Below are 24,812 nucleotides of genomic sequence, written 5' to 3' on the forward strand. Positions count from 1 at the left end.
AGAATAAATATGTCTTAGTTTGGAATTGTTTACTATGAAGATGTAGATTCTTTCACTGCACCCGCTAGGCATTTGTGAGGAACAGTGGCACAATGTAGATGCCTTGGCAATTGTGTCTACACAGTGTGGCAGTATGGCACCTAGTGATTGAGGACGTCGAGTCACTGCTGAAAGACATTTTCAAGAGTGTACGATATTTCTCAAACTCGCTCGTAAAGGATAAAGTCTGGCCGGCAGCCTGCTGCGAACCATGGTCATAAATCAAACTTGGAGACTAGTGCAATTGACCCACAAACGAACCAGACTAATCAGACGGGCACTAGGGATAGATACAGTAGCAAATGTTCATGTGATGTGTACATTAATATTTTGAGCCGCCAGTGTTGTGCGACTTGGTGGTATACAAAATCAAGAATTACAAATACCAGAACTTATTTTCAGACATGTACAGAAACAATGATGATACAAGAGCCCAATTAAAGCAATAGATGATGGGGTATTCAACTTTAAAACTGGCAAACAACATGCCTAGATCGCTCAGAATGCATCGCAATGCAGAAGCAAGATAGACACATGGGATCCAGTATATAGACAAACGGCGACTGAGCAGTGACATAAGGAAAAGTAGACTATGCAACAGGATAAAAAGAATGGGGACGGAATCAGTCGTCGGTCCAATACTGTGGGACCCACTCCTGTCCCGGATATGAAGTAGCTCGCATGGCCGGCTCGTCGTCTTCGACAGCAGGCAGCTCAAAGACCTGCCGATTGCTACTGCCACGTCGTTCCCAACCGGGCTGGCCACCATTGCGACTGCCACCAACGCTGCGTATGCTACCAACAGCTGCACCGCCAGAGACACTGCGCTCTAGTTCTCGAGCCCTTGCTCGCGCAGCCTCGCGTTCTTGCTTTTCACGTTCAGACTCGGCACGCTGGATTTGAGCACGCTGAATGCGTTCCATGCGCGCGTGTTCCTCTTGCTGCAGGAGTTGACGGCGCAGAGACTCTGCACCCATGTCGGCTTCGGATCGCTGAGGCGATGCGGCCATGGATGCTGGCTGAGGGTGCTGCAGGATGCCTATAGAGGCTTGACGCGATCGATATTCATCCTGCCGGCCTCGTGGGTTGAGATCAACATTGGTTGCGATATTCGGTGGGCGTGGTTGCTCTGGGCGGCTCTTGTTCAGCCCGTCGTTGGGTACACCAGGACCGTCATAGGATGGAGGAGGTTCATCTACTAGGGACCGTTCATACGACGATTCTTCATGTGGTGGCTGTGAATAGTGCTCGTCTTGTGGGAGTGAAGGCTCGTACTGCTCGCGATTCACACCTGTATCTTGCTGTCCAGGGGACGGTGAAGGATGAGAGGCCATCGTCCTTGGATGCATAGGGCTGTGGGGCGATTTTGGTAGTGACAGCGGTGGAGCTGGGAGTAGATTCTCAAGCGGGTTTGCGGAGCTCATGCTTCTGTTTGCATCAGGTGACATGGGTAGAGGATAAGCTGCAGGCTGATGAGGTTGCTCTGATCGAAGCGACGCAAGGAGTGGGAGTTGTGGACTTCCACCAGACTTGTCCTGGTCCATGTCACGTGGAGACTGATGCTGTTGATAAGGCTGTGGAGAGGTACGTGGTAGAAGCTCCCTATAACCCCCGTCTTGTTGCTGAGGTACGGACTTCTGCATCAAAGGCTGTGAAAATGATGGACTATGGGGCGAGGCACGTGGCGAAGGTGACTGCTTTACTCGCTCAGCATGTTGTTGCTCCCGCACAGTGAACTGCTGTTGCATAAATTGCTTTTGACGTGCTCGAACAATTTCTTGCTCCGTAGCGCCTTCGGGGACGTCAAGATGCCACGGTCGTTCCGACGTGCCTTGAACTTCAGATATGCTGCTCATCCTTGACTTATGTGTCCGCTGATCGGGCAGAGAGGGTACGATTGGTACACTCTGAGCAGGAGCTCCAATAGGTGAGACTACAGAAACAGTGCTTGCGTCGGAATGGGTTCTGTTATTAGGCGGCATTTGAGACTGTGCGGACACTTGTGGTGATATCGTTGGCATGCGTGGATCGGAATATTGTCTGTGATACTGCTCAGGCTGTATCTCCGACTGGGCACTTGCCACGAACCGAGACTGCTCCCTGTCTATTGGCGAAATGAACGCGCCTGACACATGGCTGTATGCTGCAGGAATTTGAGGTGTCTCATACTGAGGTTCAATTGGCGTACTGACGTGACGCTGTGTAGTCGGCACCTGATTTTGGACGCTATGATTGGGCAATGGCCCAGAAACTGCGCGTTGGTTGAAGGCGGGTGGCTCTGTCTCTGGATTTGGTCGCGAGCGAAGCTGTTCTTCTATTTGCTCTCGCTCTTGGTGTCTCCGGAGATCGTCGTTCGAGGCATCGACGTTTCCGTTCATAGAGTCATCATGTTGACGGGCTTTATCAGGATGCAAATGATCAGATCGCAAGCCAGATACCTGATCTTGCTGGGGCTGTTGACGCTGAGCCATCGAAGCGCTGGAAGAATCCTTGCGAGGCTCTGGTCGTCCATGTTGATACTGTGCTTGTTCTGCGGTAGGTCCGTTGATACCACGTCGCTCAGATTCAAGCTGTAGGCGAATTTGTTCCAGTCGAAGCCGTTCCGCGTGCAACGCCCTATAAGCTTCTATCTCCTGCGCTGAAGGTTGTCGACGATCAGTCGGAGGAATCCCATCTGTTCCTTGGCTTGGCGAGTCGTTTTGACGCAGCTGATCTACGGCTTGCCGAGGTATTTGGTTCGCATTGAAAGCCACCCCTTGATCAGGCACGATACGAGTCTGTTTTGTATTATAGTACCCGCCAGGAGGAGGACCATAGTTTGGCTGTTGAGGCTGCTGAGCATGGTGACCAATGGGCAGACTTGTGGGCTGTGTCGTTGGCGGAGATTTTGGTCCCATAGTTTGGCCAACAGCTGTAAGTACTTGCAGAGCTTTATGTTGTTCAGCCAGTTGTCTTGTACTCAAATATGCAGAGCCTTGATCTGATGGAATTGCTTGCGGGGGCTGCTGCGAAGGCAACCTGGGCTGCGCCTGTTGATAATGCTGCGATGGTCCGTAGGGATCCATACCCTGCGCACCTTGTAAGCTCGCAGGTGACATTGTCTGTGCAGGAGCAAATTGCGGGCCTATAGTCTGCATCTGCTGCGGAGGGTAGTGTCCCGGGGGGTATTGCCCAGGAGTGTACGGCATGCCATTTTGCTGAGGCCGAAATTGTGGCTGCAGTGGAGGCCATTGCGTTGGTGCGCCTTGCATCTGTAGCGGAGCAGACTGTCGCTGTGCCTTTTGAGCCTTCTTCTGCTCTTTCGACAACTTGGGCTCATTGACTCGACTGAACATATTGCCCAATGAAGAGAACCTTTTCTTCTTCCCTGTCTCTGGACCGCCGCTCACGTGTGTTTGATGTGACGGTGGCTGAGTATTATGCTTTGGAGGACCATGAGGTAAAATCTGTGGCGGGATGCCTTGGAATGGCATGGGGCTAGCGGGCTTCCTTAGATCGACACGAGAATGAGTTGGTTGAGCATGAGTAGAGCCTTGGCTACCGTGGCTGAAATGCGATTCGGCCCCATTGCTAGGCGGCCGATTTGGTGACGCAGACGATACAGCTTGATTTCCAAGTCTTGGTTGCTCAGGGTGTAGACTGCTTACGCCTGAATGATATGAAGCATTTCTGTTCGGATCGATTGCCGCCTGATGTTGGTTATGGGTTACTGCGGCATTAGGCGCATTTGCATGGTTTCCTTGTAACTTGCCACCGAGATTCTTGAAAACTGCAGATAGCTTCGGCATAGATGACGACTTTTCCTGTTGCTTCGAGGGTTGCTGTGCAGACACTTGTGGGCCACCATAAAGACCAGCACCAGCCCCACCTTGTTGATGATACTGTCCTTGGAGTTGCATCCTTTGTTGCTGCAATTCGTACTCGCTTCTCGGTGTCGGCAGGGACCCAGGCTGTTGCCTTGCAAGATGATATCCGTGTTGAGGTGCCGTAATTTGTCCTGACATGCCAGTCTGTTGCGGCATAGACTGTCCTGGCCCGCCATATATGTGAGGACCTTGAACTCCGTGATTAACCATTTGAGAAGGTTGAGACGCATGTCCGTTCGCCAACTGTGGTTGAGATAAGGTTGAGCCTGACTGTTCACGTGGATCGGAAGTCTGTGCTGCAGGTACTTGGGTCCGTGGGTGCTCTTGAGATCCAAGTTGCGGCGTGCTGAACATGTTTGACTGCTGGAGAACTGAATCTGGTGACATCGTGGAGTACACCGCACTGTTCGAAACATGACTGGGCTGTTGATTTTGCATGGAACCTTGCTCGGCGATTGAACGTGTGGGTAAATTGCCCTGCTTCAAAGGCTGATTGAGTTGGTCTTGCGGTCTGCCATCCTGATCGGTGGGGCCAGAAATGAAACTCATTGGCCTTTCTGTGCTGTATCTTCGCCCGTCCTCGCGATGCGCCTCTTTTAAACCCCCTGCAGCAGGTTCTTCAGGCTTGACGGGCTGAATTCTCTCGTCCCGTGGATCAGCATAAAGATCAAAATCGTCGTCGGTACCAGTGGGCGTATGATCTCCATTTGTTGTTGAAGACTCTTCCGGAATACGATCAGATGTTGAAGGGTTTTTGCCTGCAGAGTCGTGGTACATGCGACGAATTGTTGACGGAGTAGAGCGTCCAGCATTGCTCGAAGCGGGCGAGACTGGAGTGCCGCCTTCCGAGACCATGGAAGATATCATTGACAGCATCGATTTGGACCTCTCAGGAACTGTCAATTCCGAAGATTGCTGCTGTGGAAGGCGAATGGTATGCGAGGGGATTTCATGGCCCTCGAAGTAGCCATTCGGCGCTGCTACATGTCTTGCGTTGTTATTCGACCGTTCAGCCTCGTCAGCCTGGGCATGTTGAACAATCTTCGGCACCGGCGCGATGGGTGTAACGAGTTCGCTCTCGTTCCTCATTTCGCTGGTTTGCCTGCTACCAGAAACCGAATTAGCGGAAGCACTATCGCGATCCCATGATGCAAAGGATGAATTCGACGCGCCATTCTCCTGAACGGCGCGAGCGGCGCGAGCGACGTGAACAGCGCCGCGCCATGCATGTGGCTCGTGCGTCGTCCCGTCAGCGCTACCAACCGTGTCCGGGGCGGGAAGCATGCCCTGTACCTCTTCGACCTCAGCTTGGGAGCCTACAACTGTGTTTTCCTCCCCCTCACCGCCAAGGCGTTTATGCGCAGCTGTATGTGAGCCTGTAGCCCCCTGCGCTCGCATTTTAGGGGGTCGCAACTCGCTTGCGTACCATACAGGGGCTGGGGAGATCGCTTGATCAACAGAGGACGCATCGCTAGAGATTCTTGCCTCGGTGACCGCGTCCAAAGATGTCTTTGCTATCTGGAATCTTGATGTTGATGTCGCTTTTGGCTCGCCTACTAAGGAGGTATGCTGAACCCCCAAGGCTTCAGGCCTGCTGTTTGTAGAACCAGACGCTGGTGCACTCGGTGGTCCACGTGGCAGAACACGTGCTTGTGCACCGGCTCCAGTGTTATCGTCGTCATGTTTGCAGGTTGAACCGCGAGCTAGACTTATTAAGCGATTGTGATCGGACATTGCATTCAGCGGTGGCTCCGTGGGCTGTATCAGGGGACTGACAAGCTCCCTACCATGTGCTTGTGGTGCTGTCAAAAGCGAAGTGTTGCTAGGGTCAGCCTGGTTGTAGCCTTCGTCGTCACTCACGTCGAGATGCGAAGGTACAAGATATGCTGGAAGTTCCACAGGCTCGCTCCTTTCTGGTAGAGGCTCGTAGCTGAGACGGGGCGGCTGATCATCATCATCGAAATCGCTTTGGCCAGTGTGCTTCAAATTCTGGGGTGCTTTCGTAGATATCGCTGGGCCGAAGCGAGATGAATGAGCAGGTCGCGAATCCAGGGCAGGCCGTGTTGACGTCTGCCCGATACTGCTGGGCGAAACACTTGCTCCAGGTGGGAAATCGCTCACTAGCGGCCATTGATCGTGCTCAACTTGGGGTTGTGTCCTGCTAACATTGGGAAGCGCGGGTCCTTCCCGATTGCCTACCTCTGGCACCTCATGTTGAAGTACAGGACTTTTCGCCAGCGCCCTAGCCTCGCTTATTGTGGGAATTGGTGGAGTGGCATATCTAATAACAGACTGAAGTACTTCGTGGCTTACATCGTGACTTAGGCGTACTGTGTCTGGGATTAAAGGCACTGGTGGAATAATCTGCTCGCTATCCTTATCGTGGGCTGAAAAAACACTCTTGGCTGGCGATGGCAGAATGCCCAAGCGTGACTGCTGCGGCTGCGACTGTTCTCTGGGCGGAGTGGACAAGACTTCATCGGCTTTTACCTGCTGTTGGCTAGGCCTTACTCCCCAGGAGTCTGGTGCATGGAAAGTATGTGTCCAGCTTTTCTCGTCTTCTAGTATGCGCGAAACCTCTCGAGGCGGCGTCCCTTTCGGCGTCGAGGAAGGAAAGGGGCCAATAGGTGGTAATGCAATACTGTTAGGCCGGGAGCGAGAACGACTTGAACGACGGAATGAATTGATTGAAAATCGTCTCTTCCTCCTCTCTTCCCACGGACTGTCAATATCGGCTGTAGGTTGTCGCATATGCTTGTCGGTGACTGTAGTCGCTGATGTAGATCTTCGTGATGCTGCTGCTGTAAATTCAGGCTCTTCAGATGCTTCGCGTGAAGAAGGCATGGAATCTGTTCCAGAACGAGGAGCCTACATCACAAACCACATCAGCATGTGGCCTCAGAGACAACGTACACTTGATAAACTGTTCGGGTCGTTATAGGACTACATGCGACATACACTGAATGGCGGGGACAGGGATATGGAAACGCCCAAATAAATCATGGAGCTAAATTCGAGACCACTTCCATCGCACCATATCCAGCAGTCCAGCGCCCATGGGAAGAAAGAAATGTTACATCATCGAAACTTCGTCAACCGTACTGTTAACAAGGGGGGAAATGGGAATTATTTCTCTACCTTTTCACGACCAAATCGACTTTTGCCCTTGGCAAACAATCCCTTCGCGCTGGTCAATCCTTTCCCACTTAACACATTAGCTGTGTGAAGAAGATCCTTGCCCTTGGCCTCCAATTTGTCGGCTTGCGACTCGCCCCCCGGAAGTCGGAGAGCCTGCACCTATAGGAGCCTGCGCCGTTGTCCCAGGATTCTGCTCATTGCCAAGATTATGGGTGCTAGCGCCACCCAATTTACCGAGTAAAGAGAGGGAGGCAGTATGCTTGTGACGTACTGTGCCTGTAGGCACACGTTGAACCGGGATAGTCTGCGAGACAAGTTCCGGGTTCGCTTCCAGAGTAGATGCCAGCCAGCTTCCAAGTCCGTGGTCTTGCGTTGCCCAATGCTCTCGAGTTTGATTGTAGGTGGCAATGCGCTCAGCAGCTGTCCCAATTGTTGCAATTTCCCGTGTACCCAGCGGCTTACCAGAAGTGGGAGATAAGGCTTGAGGTGCCTGAGCAGTTGTGTGCGTCGGTGTCTGTGGTTCAGGCACGCTGACGGCAGCTGAGATTGCGGGATTGGGTCTCTCTCCGTCCACCTCTCGTTGCAATACCTTGAGATCGTCTTCAACCTGGCGTTTTTGCGCCTCGACGTCAGCACTAAGACGTGGAGGAAGATCAACAGCTTCAGGATCGACAGCAGAGTTGACTACATGTAACCCAGGAGGAGATCCATTATGTTCCCGTGTGGTGCTAGCAAGCGAGGTGCTGTCAACTGGGACTGCGGGAGAACGAGCGGAGGGTTCAAGTTCCGTCATGGGCTCCGGCTTCGTAATGGTGATAGTGTGTCCAGGGCCAAAGTATGGATCGGAAAGATCTTCAGGCAGCTGCTGACGCTCCTCCACAGCACTCTCGGTTGACCGAGAAATGCTTTCCTCGTTAGAGGCCTTGGTAGGCTCAGGTACAGCGCTGGCTTCAGCGACACTGTCGAGAACCGCTAATTGGGGTGCATTATTCTCCCAGCTGAAGCGATTAAGCATAGATGGCTTCAATGGCTCTTCAGTCTGTATCACCACAGGAGCAACAGCTGCCGACGAGCTCGGAGGAGTGCTGTGCCCAATTTCCTGCGAGGGTTGGGGTGATATGCCATTGTCACCATCGGCCCAGTAGCTGTCATACTCGGCTGGCAAAATCGAACTTGCACGGTTCGCCCCCGGACTTGCTGGCTGCAACGAGCTGCGGAGAGGATCTGCTGAAGCCACAGGTGTGAGACTAGCAACAATCTCCTTTCTCAGGCGGTCGCTTTCTTGATCATCGGCCGAAGGTTGAGTACTCAGTTGCGGAAAGAAGTCAGGGCGCTTGTTCTGAACCGGAGTACTTGCGTCTGAGTCCTTCGATGGTAGCTGCGGGGGTTCCTCGCTCCTCGGCGTATCCTTTGCGGGTGGAGTGGGTGGTATAGTTGACAGTGATGATACAGTCCGCTCCAACTGCAGAGGGCGAGGCATGTACATGTCGCCATATGAAGGGCCTTTGGCATTGCCCGCTGGCTTGTCATTAGGCTCAGAAGAGGCATCGTCCATGCCAACAGTGGTCTTGAAAGATTGAGCCATAGCTGCGCCAGCATTCTTCAAGGCTACAATAGGATCGATGCCATCGTCAGACTTGATCTCATCTACCGGATGCTTTGCTGTGGTTGGTGTCAAGTCAGCGCCTTCCAAAGACCCTGGGACCTTGTCTTGTTCGGAACCCAGGCTCCTGTCCCGCTCGCCTTGGTCCAACGGTGTTGCTACTGTGGTCGCGTACGATTCCCATTGACCAGGAAGATGCGGGCGGAACTCCTTGACAGGGCTGCTAGGTTTGCTCGGACTGCCCTTGGTTGGTGAAGGGGCACGCGAACTGTGCTGACTCTTTTCCCATGACTGCATGCTGTTCCTCGATATGTTGGACTGAGTTGATCCACGTCGCGAGTGGGAAACATCGCCAAATCTTCCAGCTAGTGCTTGTACACGGCCTTTGCTAGGTGACTCTGACCGGGAGCGAGGCAGAGCATCCTCGATCGGTGACTGCTCAGCATGGGAGTCTAGGTATGCGTCTTGAGCCCGCTGCTCGGCAAGTCCAAGCCCATGCGACTCATTTACTGGGCTGCTCTTTGCCGCAGATGCGAGATCAGCTTCGCGAGCCGCATAGGCTGGTAACGGGCCACTGAGTCCGCCTTCCATTGCACGTGGCTCGTCAGGACTACCTGTTGTTATCTGAGCGGCCTTCGGCTCTGGTAAGGCTTTTAGAGGTGAAACGACAGGCGACCGTGCTGGACTGTCACCACGAGTTGGTGTAGCAAGACCACTGCGAGGTATCGAGGAAGCGGATATATTGCGAGAATGGCCAGCGGCAGGGTTTGGAGCAGCCGCATGAGAAGGGTCATGTGCAAACGTGGAAGTTGCCCCGGGAACAAACGTTGCGGTATCATTGGGCTCCTCCTCGATTGCGGGCGTGCTACCTTCGCCCCCGACATGGGTGCGCTTGATAGCAGAGGTCGCGCCGCTGGGTACACGACTCATTATAGGGCTGATACCGGTGGAGCTACTGGTGTTCGTCCTCGACATGCTCGAATCATCATCTTTGGATATTGGTGTCGGAGGAATCGAACGCTGTTCATCGCTGCGCGTAAATGCTTGGTCCACTACTGAGCGGAAACCCTGGTCGCTGGGCGGTGACACAGCAGACGCAGATGCTTGCGACTGTGCGCTGGCTGCTGGTTGCTTGTCGCGCGTAAAAGCTGCGTCAAAGTCGGGGAGATACTCGCTCTTGCGCTCTGCAACCGTCTCCAGTGGCTGCAAATGTCTCCCGCCATCTGACGTAGGGGAGTGCAAGTCATCCTTGGGCCGAGAGGAGAGTGAGTCGAGACTGGGCCGTGACGAGTCGAGCGATGCACGCTCGCGTTCCCGCTCTTCTTCTACACGCTTGTAGATGTCCGAGGGCCGAACAAAAGGCAGGGGCTTGTCTGAGTGACTGCCCGTTCGTGGCCGTGGAGAGGTCGCGACTGGCGCGTCTGTTTGGCTTATGCTGCTCTTCCGCGGCGGGAACTGTGCACGCGCAGGCGAGGAGTTGATGTCCGAGGGCATGGGCGAAACCTGCGTCTGCAGCGGCGGAGGCATTGCAGAGGGAGTGAAGTCGCGGCGGCCCTGTGGCTCATGGCCCATGTCAGAGCTGGTGCCGCTGGTCTGTCGCTGCCGCTCGCCATGCTGCGGCTGCGCATAGCCGCCCTGTTGTGGTGGGGGTATTGATGCTGAAAAGGCGCGGTGTTCCTCCCCCGCCTCGAAAGAGTTCCTGCGCGCGCTCCCCGGAGCACCTGGCTGTATGGGCTCGGTGAAGCTGCGGTCGGTGTACTGGCGCTGTGGCTGTCCACCAGCATAGTACCGCTGCTGCGACGGCGCTGGTGCAGGCGCTGGCTCATCCTCGACGCCGTATTCGTCGTATTCATCATAGCCACCCCAGTCGTCTCCATCGTACGCATTCTTCTTTGCAGTGACCCATTTCTTCGTCTTTGCGCGATTGACATTAGTTTTGAAGGACACCGGCTGGCCGGCAGAGAAGGGCGAAGAGGACCGTTCACTAGCACACGTCAGATACAGTCGATGCCTAGACGACAGAGAGTGACTTACAGTGGCGACTTGGCCGACTCTCCCTGAAAGCGATATGGCCCAGACATGGTGTCGTTGGCTGTCGAGTCGTCCCCGCAAGAGCTATATGCGCCGACTCCCTGAGAGCGCCGTTAGGGCTGCGCCCTTGTGCTTACGTCCGCACACAGCGCATGCAAACTTCAGCGCGCCGCTGGAGGTGAGGAACTACGCGCGGTCGCAGTTGAATGCGCGATCTGGCGTGAGTGTTCGAGTCTGCAAGCTATAGCGAGGGAGCACTGGGCTGGTGATGCTACTATGCTATGTAGGGGTCGGCGTGGTCAGAGGCACTACGTCAGCAACTAGGGTATCACAACCAAGGTGCGCTTCAACAATGGCAGCCACGGGTCAAGGCAGGTATGAAGAATGAATGAATGAATGGAGAAGTAGTGAAACAGGGTAAAGACAACAGTCAGCGAGAATAGCTAACAGGAGCTTCAGCGGTTTCTTTTCCGGCCCAATCTTGAGCGCGCAGGCCGCCGTTCGTCAACTGTGGCGTTGCTAGCATCAATTAGCCACGACTCTCGAGCCGCGTGGAGACACGTTCCGCATTCAACACCTGGGCCAGCCCTTCCTTTGCATTGCACATCGGCACCACGCTCAAGTCACTTGTTTCACGCGCCAACCCCGGATTCACGGCCTGTTTTCTGTCACCACGCGCGAAACTTCCGACGCCTTTTCAGCGACCACTTCCACCACCCAGAGACCCCCGGGCCGCATTCTACCGCCGAACACTATCACCTTATCACCAGGCCATCTCTACTCTTCCTGTCTGCAGTAAAGCGACGCCGATAAACTGTGCTTACGGGGCAAAGCGCAAGACCGACCGAACACCTTCTCTCCGGCGCATCTGTCGCGCTTGGCTTCCTGGGGCCGAAGCGCTTCTCCTGAACCTCAACAAACTCCCCAACTCACATCCACCCACCCACCATGGCCGTTTCGATACAGGACCGCACCGATGAGTTCCGCTCCATCCTCGCACAGGCCCAGCGCAAGCAGGCGCAATCGAAGACAAGCGCGCAGAGGCAGTCGCTCCTGACCGCACAGGAGAAGTCACAGGCGAATGGCTCGCCGCAGCGCCAGCGCTCCGAATTTGCGCGCACCGCGGCTGAGGTAGCGCGGGGTGTCTCTAGCACAATGCAGAAGTTGGAGAGACTTTCGCAGCTGGCAAAGCGCAAGACGCTGTTCGACGACCGGCCGGTCGAGTTCGACGAGCTCACCTTTGTCATAAAGCAGGACATGTCAGCGCTATCAGGCCAAGTGCAGTCGCTACAATCCATGAACTCGAAGCAGCACCCGAAAGTAAAACCCGGCGCCGATCAGGAAGGAGAGCACAACAGCAATGTAGTGCTACTACTGAAGGACAAGCTGCAGAATGTGGGAACAAACTTCAAGGACGTATTGGAGGTTCGCACAAAGAACATGCAAGCATCGCGATCTCGGACAGAGCAGTTCCTCTCCACCGCCGCTTCACAGTCCCACAGCAGCCTCGACCCGGGCCGCACCGATTCCCCGCTTTACCAGACGCCGTCGCGAAGCCGTTCGCCGGGTGGGTTCAGGAATACAAATGCCGCGCAACAAGATCTCCTCTCGCTAGAGCCATCTGGTTCATCAGCCCTTACACGGGGTGGCATGCAATCGGATGCGCAGCTGCTGCTCATGGAAGAGGCGCAGCCGCAAAACACGTACATCCAGGAGCGAGGGCGCGCGATCGAATCAATCGAGTCTACGATTCAAGAACTCGGCGGCATCTTCAGCCAGCTTGCACAAATGGTGTCTGAGCAAGGCGAGCAGATCCAGCGAATAGATGCCAACACTGAGGACGTCGTGGACAATGTCGAGGGCGCCCAACGCGAGCTGATGAAGTACTGGAGCCGTGTGCAGGGCAATCGATGGCTCGTCGCGAAGATGTTCGGCGTGTTAATGATATGTGAGTATGCCCAATGTGATTCAATACTAGCAGCGCTAATTATACTCAGTCTTTCTCCTTTGGGTACTCATCTCTGGTTAGATCAGTGTATGGAGTATCATTCTGCATTTCAACCCGGCGTTCGGCAAGACCAGGACGCATCAAGACAAGCCAGCTTAGCATGGCAGCATTCACTTCCTCTTTTTCCTTTATCTTCGACTTGTATTCATATCAACTTCCACATTATTGGGCTAGTATCGCACGGTCCGGCGATTCTTGTGCCATCTTAATAGACCATTGTACTGCTCATCGTGTTCATCGTTCAGGGTCCAGACTTGCGGAGGCGCGGCAAAGCGAAAGAGGCCGTCCCACCGATAGCTCGATCTGAGGCACACAGACGCGTTGGCTTGGCTGCATACGTACAGCATGCACCCGGCAGTAGCTTTAGTTAAGTCGCACAGCATATAGAGAGCACGGATCAAAGTTATCGATTGTGAAGAACTATACTTGCTCCATGTGAAGGACATTGCAATGATGTTGTAGCCCTAATGTCTACAGTGCCGAGGGAATGCAAACATTGCTCTACTGGCTCTGATCCTCCAGTCCCCTGGATTCCTGCTTGCGCTTGCATCAGTGTCACTCGCGGAATGCCCCCTCTCACAAGACACCACAGACTCGAACGCATGCGAGTAAGCGTCCCTTGCGGGGTGGAACACAGGGTATGTGAGACCAGATTCGCAGTTGTCTTTGAAACGCCACAAGAATAGCAAGGCCATTGGGGAACTCCACTCAGCATTGTTACACATGTCAGTCCCGGCGGGGTGCCTGTTCGCGCGCGGCGATGGACAGATCCCTCGTTAGCTTCAATTTTCCTTGTGCAATTGCAGCTATACGGTTGCAGAGATAGAGGACTTAGATTTTGTGGAACTCCAGGTACTCTTCATCGGCACAATGTCGAGGGCGGTACACCGCACAATCGCTCCAACCTCAAGCTTGAGTCGACCTCGGGAGTTCTGATGCAGCAATGCGCCATTGACGGCAGCGTCCCGCACGGTCATCCGCATGTCAAGAAGGACGGTGAAGAGCTCGGGCGTAACTAGTGTATCAGAGCCGATCATTGCGACAGATAAAGTGGAGTTGGCTTGTATCAACTTGGTCGGCGCGATCGACTTGTAGAAAGGTCATGTGGACATGGTATACAACTTGATAATACTTGGGAGCTGGTCACGATGCTCGCCCGTGCCGCCGGAGCTCGAGTCCGCTGGCAGGGCGGTGTAGTTGCGGAGCAACGTTTCCCGCTGTGACAGGCTCGGATCGACACAAGTCAACTATGCTCATAGCAGGTGTCTGATAACAGTGTCCGGATCATGACGAATTCCTGACCTATCAATTCGTAAACAATTGCGCACGGAGTAACCTCGGGACGCTGCAGGTGGGTGTGACGCGCAAGGATACAGGGGTGGATGTGTAAGAGAGCACGGTCAAGTGGTGACAAGTTTCGGAGAATAATGCACTGTTTCGATTTGAAGGCCAGGCGCAAAGGTGCGCGTATGGCGGATCAGGATTTGATTAGACCCTGCGCAAAATGGGCGAAGAAGCAAGCAAAATGCATGGTCGCATATCAGCAGATCTTAGCGCAACTCACCTTCCTTCCTTCCTCCTGCTCTTGACGCCCACACCGCGACTTGACACTGACCCAGGCTGCTAATTGCTCCGCGCGTCTCTCTCCGCACCTCACACTCCCTCAGGCGACGCTGCGCTGGATCGGTAGAGGTTAGAAACAGCGTTTCAAACTCTATCACCGCGAAGCTTCCGGTCACATACTCGGTAGTGCTCGACTTGACATCATCAGGCCAACCAGACGTCGTGCATGCGCGCTCCGGCGCCATGTCTGCACCGCAGAGGGACGATCATGGCCCCCTCCCTACCGCAGCCATATTCGACGACGCTGTCTACTGCGCTGAAGCGCTCCAGCTCCCTGCAGACCAGACCGAGGACAGCGTTGACAGGGAGCTAGCGCTGTTGGCAGAAGAAAGTGGCATTCAGGAACCTTGGAACTTTCTCTACGTCCCACATGATATTTCGAGAGCACTCTCGACTGTCACTCTAGACACGGACACAAGAAGCTCCATATCTGTTCGCTCGCAGGAGACTCAATCGACAAGCTTTACATCTGCGCCTTCCCGTACCTCAAAAGACCAAGTTCAGAACAGCGAGCGCATGCCAGTTATGAGATCGCCACCACAGCACGCGCGAGCGTCGCCAATGGTCGAGCAACCGGACCTACTTCTGGATACTTCACCTACCGCAATCACTCCACGGTTTTCCAGCTCAAATCTTTCAGTCTCAAAGTCGGTGCTCTCCGACTCGTCTTCATCTTCAAACCCCAACCAACGGAAAAAGCGCGCAGGCCTCCTTGGCTTGTTCAGCAGGAAAGGTTCGAGGTACATATACCCAGCCTGTATTCCATTGCACGGCATTAACGTGGTCTGCAGCTCCTGTACCCCCCAGTCCCGACATGGAAGCAGGAGCCGTAGAACCAAACTAGATTGTGGCCATGCGCCTTCAGCTGATATGATCCACGTATACGTCAAGGAAGCGCTGCAGAGTGGCGGACAAGCAGTGCCGAGTTGTTGTGGAGCGCCTCTCCCACGAAAGGTTTTGGAAAGCGTCATGGCCAGGGAAGAGGTGGATCTGTTCATCAACAAAGCACTGCCATCGCCTGGCGTCGAGACTATACGAGATTCTGGCTATAGCGAGGGTGGAATGTCTACAGTCGAGTTCACTCGTGCGCTAGAAGCAACATCTCCGCCTGCAACCCCCACCAGCCCTCCAGCTGTTGCAAGTCGACGAAGACACGAAGCAATCAACATTGACTCAGCGCTAGCCAAGGAAGCTTTCAGAAGCTTTCAAACGCAGGAGAAAGAGCAGTTGCAGCACATATTCAGTTTCGAATCAAACCAACGGAAAGCGCTTTCGGCACACCATGCGAGTTCGTTAAAGCGGCTTGCAGACTTGCATGAAACCAGTAAGAGTAAGAGAATACAACAGGTAGGCCCTCAGATCAGGATTCCTTGATGTGTAAACTAACGCACTTTGTAGCAACTTCTCGAACTCGAGAACCTGGAGGAGGCCCAAATAATGGCCGAGCATGATCTTCGACAAGCGCACGACATGGAAACGCAAAATGTAGCTACCGCGATCAAGCATATTGAGGCATATTGTCGGGCCAATAGCCAGTCTCATCCAGAGCGTCCCCAGGTGACAGAAGAAGATTTCAAAACATTGGATCGGCAACGCATGATACAGCAAAATCTACCAAAAAAGCATGAGGACGCAATCAACGTTTTAAGAGCACGGCAAGAACGCGCAATGAAGAACAAAATACGCAAGCAGGAAGCTGAATTAAGCTCACTGGACGAGGCTGGCGAGCGGGAAAAAGTTACAGAAGAGGCAGAGCACGCAGCAGAGATGGGGAAACTTGAAGCACTTATCGAGAGTCGGAGAAAAAGACAGCGGCAGAGATGGAATCTCAAATTTGAGATATGGCGCAAAGACTGGGAAAACCAGCACAAAACAGTCATCGACTTCGACTTAGACCACGAGACCTGGCCATTACATACAGCGATGACCATTACACCCAACCCGGAATCGAGTGCGTTGGCTCCGTACGTTCAGGCAGCGGCCTAGATTTAACAATGTTCGACTTCCCTCGATTTTCTTTCTACAGTCATGCGAGCGGTTCTTCATCACAGGAGCATCAGCGTGGAGTTTCGGTGTCTGCTCCTCTTCTTTTCAAAAGTACATTCTTCATAGCATACATTTAATGAGCAGGCGACTGCTGTTTTCTTTGTTCAAATGTATATACCCCGCTGCTCGCCCGAGAGCAGTATTTTCCTTACACATCTCGATATACAGCCGGGATAGAAACGGGGCAAAGCATGGTGGTATTTATACATGGAGATATAGCGGGTCACACAGATGAGGCATACGGCGACTATCATCACGGCAGACGTAATGCAATGAAAGCGATAAAGATCAGATTCACAAAGTGGTAGCAGACTGTGTCGAGTTTTAATCATTCATTTAGTATCTGGGTATCTCGATGCGCCATCGCAAGTCGTAAAATCATCGCTCATGTCTCAACGCTGCTCAGCCATATTGAACTGCTCCACAGGCGCCAGCATCCCCCACTGCAGTCCCTCCTGTACATCCGTCGCAGGCGCCACGCCACCCAAGCCCATGGCCATGTCCATCTCCGCATCTTCATTCATCAAACTCAGACTATCGAACTGCGCATCGAAGAAACCCATCTGTGGCCGGGGCTGCTTTTGCACATCCACGTCATTTGGAAGCGGCATCGCGCCTTCGACGAAATACGGCGTGGGCGTCTGCGGCATACTCGGTTCCACGGAGTCAAACATGCTCGCCGGATCTTCTTCAAGACCACCGATCCAGAACTGACCACCAGTCAAAGCGTCGCGCTCACGAATCATCTCTTCAATGTCGTCGTCGGCCATGTTGTGTGTAGCGCGGAGATGACGGCGCAGGTCGCGGTCCATGTAGAAACGATACTGGCACGTGTCGACCAAGCACTGGACATCTCTGTGCTTGTCGTATCCCACACCAGTGAGCATGCTGAGCATCGACGGCTCGGGTTTCTTCTTGGACTTTGCGGCTTTGCGGAGTTGTTTGCGGGTTCCGAGGCCGAGATGGTGTGTGCGGACGTGTTGGTCGAGCGAGGATTTGGCTTTGAAGGCGGTGCCGCATGCGTTTGCTCCGTCCCAGTTCTTGAGGTCGTCGTGTTTGGAGTTTTGTAGGGCGTCGGGGGTACACTTGTATCGGGCTTCCTTGTCGTGCACGGTTTGGATGTGGATGGCGAGGTTGTACTTGCGGTTGAAGCTGCTGGTGCAATCGGGCTTGGGGCATGGGTAATGCGGCTGTGCAGAGGGGTCGCCGTGGACTGCGTCGAAGTGGGACTTGAGGTTTGAGTCGTTCTTGAAGCGCTGACCACATTCGCTGCACTCGGGTGGGTGATATTGCTGGACGTGTGCAGTGAGCTCTTCCTGTGTTGCGAATGACAGTAGCTGCGGAGGCTCGAACATGTCATCTGGTCCACCCTGTAGCGTCTCCGCTCCGTGTCCTGGGTCTGCGCAGATCATGCAGAACAGTGCGTTGCCTTCTTCGTGCGCCTTGCATACGTGACGCTGCAGCGCACTCTCGGTCTGATAGCCATGTGTACATCTGTCGCCTGTCTCTGGATCCACCCAGGTGCATGGGTAGGGCTTCACCTCCAGATGCGCCATCTTGATGTGTGCGTCCAAGGCCTTCTCTTTCCTAAATGCCTGGTAGCAAGGCGGGTACTGGGTGCAGTAGAACTTTGACTCGTGCACGTCTTGATGCCTCTGTAGCCTGCCGTTGGACGTAAAGCTCTTCCCGCAACCCGGCCAACTGCATGTGTAGGTCCGTTCGACGACGGGGTCGCTGTGGGCGTTCTTGATGTGTCGCTGGAGATGGTCTTTGCGCGGGAAAGTCTTGTCGCATCCGGGAGCTGAGCAGGCAAATGGCCGCTCCTTGTTATGGCTTCGCATGTGCTGCTCTAGACGGACTGGCCGATTGAAGCGCTTGTCGCAGCCCTCGAATGTGCAGACGTAGTTCCATTGGCGGCGTGCCTCGCTGTCTGCCCTTAAGGTACCCTTCTCGGTGTAATCGAACTTCCACTCGTCGCCCGAATCGTCTGATTGCCAGCCCAGTTGTACTTGCTCTTCCTCGTCCACATCTGCATCCACAAGTCAGATTGGCCGGACGTCATTGGATTATGGAGATGTGGAAACGTACCTGCCCGCAGCTTCTTTTGCGCCGCAGCTTGTGCGCCTTCTGCAGCCTTTCGCTTCATGGCCATGACGCCTGCAATTGTGGGTTGACAAGAGCTTCGACTTGGGTGGTTCGGAGGTGTCACGACAATCTGCGGCCCCACAGTATTTTTCGACGCCCAGATTTCGGCACGCTAGTGATCCCTGTCTGGTCGCGCTTTCCAAAGGTTTCTTTGACCGAGCGCATGCTACAGCACCAGAGCACCGACGCCAAAGACACAGCGCATAGCTCCAGCACTCCCGAACGTCACTCTCACACGCAACAGTCAACTTTACGTAATCATGTCCGACTACGGCGGCGACGACTATGGCGGTGGTGATGCTGGATACGAGTATGTACCTGGCTTTCAGTTGAAGCTGTATTGGAGCGCAACTTCGGCGCATAACTATACTATGCTGCACACAAACGAGTTCATGGACTGACTTGTCTAGTGACGGCGCTGTCGAGTTCGATGAGGAAATGGAGCCCGATGTCTTTGACGACAACGACGACGATGCAGCCGGCGGCCAGGACCAAGACGCACAGGATCAGGAGGACAACATCGTAGTGTCTGGCGATGCAAGCGCAGGAGCAGCCGCGAAAGACAAGGTCAAGAATACGGTCGAAAACGAAAAGGACAAGAAGGTCGCGCCCGAGAACCGCACCACGACCCCATACATGACCAAGTACGAGAGGGCGCGAGTGCTGGGAACAAGGGCGCTACAGATCAGGTGCGCTTTCTAGCTTCCTACTGGGGAGAATCAAAAGGCTAACATGCACAGTGGTAATGCGCCGGTCCTTATCGATGTCGAAGGCATGACCGATCCGCTCCAGATTGCTGCAAAGGAGCTACAGGAGAAGAAGATTCCACTGGTGGTGCGGAGATACTTGCCAGATGGTTTCTACGAGGATTGGACTTGTGAGGAGCTTTTGACATAGATGATTTGGTTTGGCTGCATTGGGTCCGGAGTTTGTTTGGCGATAAGGCGGATCATATTCGGCGAAGGGAGTCTTGAGTTCACGAGTTTTTCCCGAATGCCACCCGAGTTCCGCTTTCTCCAAGTTTTTCGTCACCATGCGGATCCGATGGCCAGTTAAAGTAGTCAATACGCAGCAGGGGAAGGTGGGGTAGCTTGACCAACAGCTCTCGACCACCTCCCCGCACTAACCGCAGAACAACGTCACCCATGAGACAGCTAATAAAACTTCTTAGATCCCATCAAAGTCAATCTTTTCCAACTTCCATTTCATCGCGTCTCTCATACCACACCAGACCGCACACCATGTCTTTCGAAACCACGGGCACCATCGCCTCATTTGGAGGCAAGCTTCTAAAGCTCAAGCACAAGTCCTCTAGCACAAACACCGACATGGAACTCAACCTATTCATGCCACCGCAAGCACAAAAGTCCGGCGCAAAGATTCCGGTGCTCTTCTACCTGTCAGGTCTCACATGTACTGGAAACAACTGCTCAGAAAAGGGCTTTTTTCAGCATGGCGCCGCTAAGCACGGCATTGCCGTCGTATACCCGGACACGTCGCCCAGTATGACGTTCGCACTCTGTTAAACAGTATCTGGCTGACTCGACAAAAGGAGGACTACAGATTGAGGGTGAAGACGAGGCATACGACTTCGGCTCAGGCGCGGGCTTCTACGTGGACGCGACTAAGGAACCATGGACAAAGGGCTACAACATGTACTCCTACATCACGAAAGAGTTACCCGAGGCGCTTTTCTCATCGTTCAAAGAGCTCGACTCAAGCAAAGTCAGCATCACCGGACACAGCATGGGCGGACACGGAGCTCTGACGCTGGTCTGTTCTCAACATCACTATAACAAGAGCATCATTAACATATGCCTATAGTTCCTGAAGAACCCCGGCATGTACAAGTCAGTTTCCGCATTCGCACCCATCGCCAACCCAATCAATTGCCCATGGGGTCAGAAGGCTTTCAAGGGGTACTTTGGTGAGGACCAGCAACAGAGGTGGAAGGAGCACGACGCCTCAGAGCTTGTGAAGCAATGGAAAGGGCCACTAGAGATGCTCATTGACGTGGTACGTGCTTCCTCGAAGATGTCTGGAGAATGCTGCTAATGATATTCAGGGCACTGGCGACAACTTCTACAAGCAGAAGCAGCTTCTTCCCGAGAACTTCATCGAAGCGGCTAAGCAAGCTGGCAACGACAAAGGCATCAACCTCCGCATGCAACCCGACTACGACCACAGCTACTACTTCATGGCTTCGTTTGCAGACGACCATGTTGACTGGGCAGCCAAGCACTTCGGCTTGTAGTAAGTCGGCATATTACTAGACTAGTGGCTCTCGTGCTCATTACTTTAGAAGCGGTCCCGGTCCTAGATATAAATTATAGAAGGGGGCTGTCGCTTTGGGAAGGGCACGGAGAAGTAATCAAACACATGAACTGCCAATTTTTTCACGTGCTGATCTGCATGTGTAATCATTTGTATAACTGGAGACGAGAGACCCACCTATGACATTTGTGAAATGATTGCGGGCTAATAGTTGTGATTGGCACGTGCCACCACATGAGTTTTGGGCAGCGGAGCAGACAGCGCACTCCCGCTACGTCTTAGCGACAGCCACTTCGTTCACCTCCATGCACGTTTTCGCACACCAAACCCAACAAAGGAGACAGACATAGCGAAACTTCCTTGTGAAGACAGCAGCAGGACTACGCGATCCGCTCGTACCAGAATTACCTTTGTACATCCCATCTTAGCCTCTGCACACTCACCGTGCGTGCCCCTCGTGCCCCGCCTTGTCACTTCACCGCCCATAACACTTTCATGATGCAGTTGCTCCGCCCAATGATACGGTAGCATAATCAGCCTTAGCTTCTTCTCGATACTTTTTTGAGGCCCCTCAGTTAGGCTGATCGGTCTCAACCTCAAACAAAGCAGACGTGAGCTTAGCCCACGTGGAGGCTTTGGGAAATGGAGGCCCAGGTACGCTTGCCCGGACATACATGCGCCCACCTCACCTCTTGAAAACACTTTGGCTAATCGAAACTTTACAAATCTAGGTCGAGAATGCCATCCAAATCGCCTTCGACCCGACTTCGAGCCAGCAGCTGCGCGGACAGGCGGTAGAATTCCTCGAGCGTCTGCGCTCAGAAGGTTCCGCATGGCAGGCCAGTCTTGCACTCTTCACACGCGATCCTCGCCCGTCGGACATTATCCGGCATACCTCTCTCGATCTCGTAAACAATGCCGTCCAAGAGCACCGGCTGGACGAGCAGAGTCTCGCATACATCAAAGACACGCTGATGAGTCATGTTCGACAGTCGTATGCGCCTGGCAGTAGCACAGCCGACACCTCGCACATTCAGAACAAGTTGATGCAGACCATGACATATCTCTTTGCCGCCCTGTACCCAACATCATGGCGGAGTTTCTTCGACGACTTCCGGGCTCTGGCCGGTGACCAGGCGACTATTGGCAATGTCAACACTGCGACCACATTCCTATACCTCCGAATGTTGGTACAGGTCCACGATGAGATCGCTGATCAATTGGTCGCTCGATCAAAGGAGGAGACGGACCGCAACACACACTTGAAGGACCTGATTCGCGACAACGACATACAAAAGATTGCATTGTCCTGGCAAGAGATCCTCGCAAAGTGGAGGGAGACAGACTTGAGTCTTGTGGAGATGTGCCTGCGGACCATTGGTCGATATGTGAGCTGGATTCGTCTGGAGCTCGTCATCAACCAGGACATGATCACCACCTTCCTCGAAATGGCTGGCCAACAGGGGATTTCGGATCCAGAGAGCCCTGCCGGTAAGGTGCGCGATGCGGCCATAGACACCTTCTCCGAGATTGTGGGCAAGAAGATGGAACCGTCCAACAAGATCGAACTGATTCTATTCCTCAACCTTCCCGATGTTGTTGGACAGCTTATTACTAGTCCGGCGTTGGCAGAGTTTAACAGTCCGAACTACGACAATGATCTTGCCGAAACAGTGGCCAAACTGGTTAACAATATTGTCTTTGATGTGGTCAAAATCCTGGAGAATGACAATGTTGACGAGCAGACGCGACAGCGTGCCGACGATCTCATTCGCATCTTCACACCGTATTTGCTCCGCTTCTTCGCGGACCAATACGATGAGGTCTGTTCCACCGTCATCCCGTCCTTGACCGACCTCCTCACCTTCCTCCGAAAGCTGCAGAAAAAGCAAGGGACGGTCCCCCCTCAATATGCTGCGGTCTTGCCGCCTGTGCTAGATGCCATCATTGCGAAAATGAAGTACGACGAGACAGCAGACTGGGGTGAGGAAGGCGAGCAGACGGATGAGGCCGAGTTTCAGGACCTTCGAAGGCGCCTGCACGTTTTACAACAGACCATCACGACTATTGACGAGTCGTACTACATAGAAACACTAAGTCGTCTAGTGAACGGCACTTTCAGTGGCTTGTCCCAAGGGGATCAAAGCCTGAACTGGCGTGATCTTGAGCTCGCACTCTATGAAATGTACCTCTTCGGAGAGCTTGCAATCAGGAACCAAGGATTGTTTGCGAAGCGCGAGCCTTCATCTGTTGCTGCTCAACATCTTGTGGGTATGATGAACAGCATGATCGATTCTGGTACGTATCCGGTTCCAAGAAAGCCCATGGCTAAGAGTCTAACAATCAAAAGGTCTTGCAAATTACCCACATCCAGCTGTCCAGCTACAGTACATGGAGATCTGTGTGCGGTACTACCAGTTCTTCGAGCAAAACCCTCACCTGATCCCAAAGGTTCTCGAGAACTTTGTGCAACTTACTCACAGCTCTCATGTCAAGGTCAGGTCGCGATCATGGTACCTCTTCCAGCGTCTTGTCAAGCACCTGCGTGCACAGCTCGGCAACGTCTCTTACGACATCATTCAGGCTGTCGCAGATTTGCTTACTATCAAAGCCGAATTACCGGATACATCTGAAGACGAAATGTCGTCCGACGAGGAGGACCAGTCTGCAGATGCTTTGTTCAACTCACAGTTGTACCTCTTTGAAGCAGTTGGCTGCATCGCATCATCGAACACTGTTTCCGCAGAAAACAAGAAGCTATACGCGCAAACCATCATGAGCCCTCTGTTTGTCGATCTCGAACAGACACTACCACAAGCACGGAACGGCGATGATCGCGCCACCCTTCAAATTCATCATATTATCATGGCTCTTGGAACGCTAGCTCGTGGCTATTCAGATTGGGTACCTTCCAACAACAGCAGTGCAGTACCCCACAGCGATGTGGCAGACGAGTTTGTAAAAGCTTCTGAAGCTATTCTTGTCGCACTTGAATCTCTCAACTCTTCTAGCTCGATTCGTCATGCAGCACGATTTGCTTTTTCTCGTATGATAGCTGTCCTGGGCTCGCGACTACTGCAGCAATTACCATCATGGATTGAGGGACTGTTGTCGCTTAGCTCATCCATGGATGAGATCAGCACCTTCCTTAAAGTACTCGGCCAGGTCGTCTTCACATTCAAGTCTGAGATCTCTAATATTCTGGATACAGTCATGACTCCTGTCTTGCAGCGCATCTTCAGTGCGTTGGCAACTACACCTTCGGGCACGGATGACGAGATCCAGCTGGCTGAGCTCCGACGCGAGTACCTGAACTTCCTCATTGTGGTTCTGAACCAGGGTCTTGGATCTGTGCTCGTCAGTAACAGTAGGTCACGCTGCACCTAATGTAATCATGATCATGCTAACATAGCACAGCGAACCAGTCATCCTTTGAAACCATCATCTCTTCGATTGAGAACTTTGCTCGCGACACACACGACGCGCCCACCGCTCGATTGGCCATCTTCGTTCTGATCCGCATGATCAACGTATGGTGTGGACCCGACAAAGTAGGGCCTGGTGCGAACCAAACGCCTACTTCCCCGGCCACTACACAAGCACCACTGCCAGGTTTCGAGAACTATGTGGTTGAGCGCTTTTCTCCTCTTGCATGGTCTATCCCGGCTTCACCCGGCTTCAACTCGAAGGATGCACAAGCAAAACAAGTCTTGGTAGAAGCTGCGAATTTGCAGACAGAGATCGTCAAGAAGGTCGGAGAGCCATACGTCGAACGTCTCAAGAGTGATCTTAGCGGGAACGGCGTTGCTGCCGATGGTGTGGACCAGTACGTGCGCACTCTGGCAGGCGCACTCGAAGGCACGAAGAAAGAGAAAGAGTGGAGGAACTTTTTTGTCCAGTTCGTCGATCGCATGCTGTCGGGCCGTGGCTGAACGTACCATTTGATGAGACAGCACCTTTGCATTGTCCCTTGCCGTTCATTGCGAACATTTTCTCGTAGGCGGTATCTTCTGCATCGCGGTAGGCGCGTATACGGTGT

General features: G+C 53.5%; 9 protein-coding genes across 9 annotated transcripts; 6 read left to right on the forward strand and 3 right to left on the reverse strand.

The window, feature by feature from the left end:
* Positions 1-662: 662 nt before the first annotated feature.
* On the reverse strand, positions 663-10,727 carry SNOG_00246 (hypothetical protein; the record flags this gene model as incomplete). The annotated part of the gene is made up of 5 exons (XM_001790885.1): positions 663-6,754; positions 6,819-6,828; positions 7,044-7,196; positions 7,315-10,630; positions 10,681-10,727. The coding sequence occupies 5 exons, from the start codon at positions 10,725-10,727 to the stop codon at positions 663-665; spliced, it is 9,618 nt and encodes a 3,205-aa protein (XP_001790937.1).
* Positions 10,728-11,029: 302 nt separating this feature from the next.
* On the forward strand, positions 11,030-11,490 carry SNOG_00247 (hypothetical protein; the record flags this gene model as incomplete). Its single annotated transcript, XM_001790886.1, has 2 exons — positions 11,030-11,052; positions 11,301-11,490. The coding sequence occupies 2 exons, from the start codon at positions 11,030-11,032 to the stop codon at positions 11,488-11,490; spliced, it is 213 nt and encodes a 70-aa protein (XP_001790938.1).
* Positions 11,491-11,625: 135 nt separating this feature from the next.
* On the forward strand, positions 11,626-12,706 carry SNOG_00248 (hypothetical protein; the record flags this gene model as incomplete). The annotated part of the gene is made up of 2 exons (XM_001790887.1): positions 11,626-12,625; positions 12,675-12,706. The coding sequence occupies 2 exons, from the start codon at positions 11,626-11,628 to the stop codon at positions 12,704-12,706; spliced, it is 1,032 nt and encodes a 343-aa protein (XP_001790939.1).
* A 705-nt stretch (positions 12,707-13,411) lies between these two features.
* Positions 13,412-13,722, reverse strand: SNOG_00249 (hypothetical protein; the record flags this gene model as incomplete). Its single annotated transcript, XM_001790888.1, has 2 exons — positions 13,412-13,491; positions 13,542-13,722. The coding sequence occupies 2 exons, from the start codon at positions 13,720-13,722 to the stop codon at positions 13,412-13,414; spliced, it is 261 nt and encodes an 86-aa protein (XP_001790940.1).
* A 769-nt stretch (positions 13,723-14,491) lies between these two features.
* Positions 14,492-15,152, forward strand: SNOG_00250 (hypothetical protein; the record flags this gene model as incomplete). The annotated part of the gene is made up of 3 exons (XM_001790889.1): positions 14,492-14,639; positions 14,753-15,041; positions 15,116-15,152. The coding sequence occupies 3 exons, from the start codon at positions 14,492-14,494 to the stop codon at positions 15,150-15,152; spliced, it is 474 nt and encodes a 157-aa protein (XP_001790941.1).
* A 1,594-nt stretch (positions 15,153-16,746) lies between these two features.
* SNOG_00251 (hypothetical protein) lies at positions 16,747-18,506 on the reverse strand (the record flags this gene model as incomplete). Its single annotated transcript, XM_001790890.1, has 2 exons — positions 16,747-18,383; positions 18,443-18,506. The coding sequence occupies 2 exons, from the start codon at positions 18,504-18,506 to the stop codon at positions 16,747-16,749; spliced, it is 1,701 nt and encodes a 566-aa protein (XP_001790942.1).
* Positions 18,507-18,759: 253 nt separating this feature from the next.
* SNOG_00252 (hypothetical protein) lies at positions 18,760-19,516 on the forward strand (the record flags this gene model as incomplete). The annotated part of the gene is made up of 3 exons (XM_001790891.1): positions 18,760-18,809; positions 18,910-19,188; positions 19,240-19,516. The coding sequence occupies 3 exons, from the start codon at positions 18,760-18,762 to the stop codon at positions 19,394-19,396; spliced, it is 486 nt and encodes a 161-aa protein (XP_001790943.1). The 3' UTR covers positions 19,397-19,516.
* A 224-nt stretch (positions 19,517-19,740) lies between these two features.
* Positions 19,741-20,871, forward strand: SNOG_00253 (hypothetical protein; the record flags this gene model as incomplete). The annotated part of the gene is made up of 4 exons (XM_001790892.1): positions 19,741-20,002; positions 20,052-20,272; positions 20,324-20,515; positions 20,565-20,871. The coding sequence occupies 4 exons, from the start codon at positions 19,741-19,743 to the stop codon at positions 20,751-20,753; spliced, it is 864 nt and encodes a 287-aa protein (XP_001790944.1). The 3' UTR covers positions 20,754-20,871.
* Positions 20,872-21,415: 544 nt separating this feature from the next.
* On the forward strand, positions 21,416-24,705 carry SNOG_00254 (hypothetical protein; the record flags this gene model as incomplete). Its single annotated transcript, XM_001790893.1, has 4 exons — positions 21,416-21,427; positions 21,505-23,071; positions 23,124-24,140; positions 24,191-24,705. The coding sequence occupies 4 exons, from the start codon at positions 21,416-21,418 to the stop codon at positions 24,703-24,705; spliced, it is 3,111 nt and encodes a 1,036-aa protein (XP_001790945.1).
* Between the last annotated feature and the right edge of the window lie 107 nt (positions 24,706-24,812).

The sequence above is a fragment of the Parastagonospora nodorum genome (genome assembly GCF_000146915.1).
Source record: "Parastagonospora nodorum SN15 chromosome Unknown scaffold_1, whole genome shotgun sequence".
In the NCBI taxonomy this organism is placed as follows: Eukaryota; Fungi; Ascomycota; class Dothideomycetes; order Pleosporales; family Phaeosphaeriaceae; genus Parastagonospora; species Parastagonospora nodorum.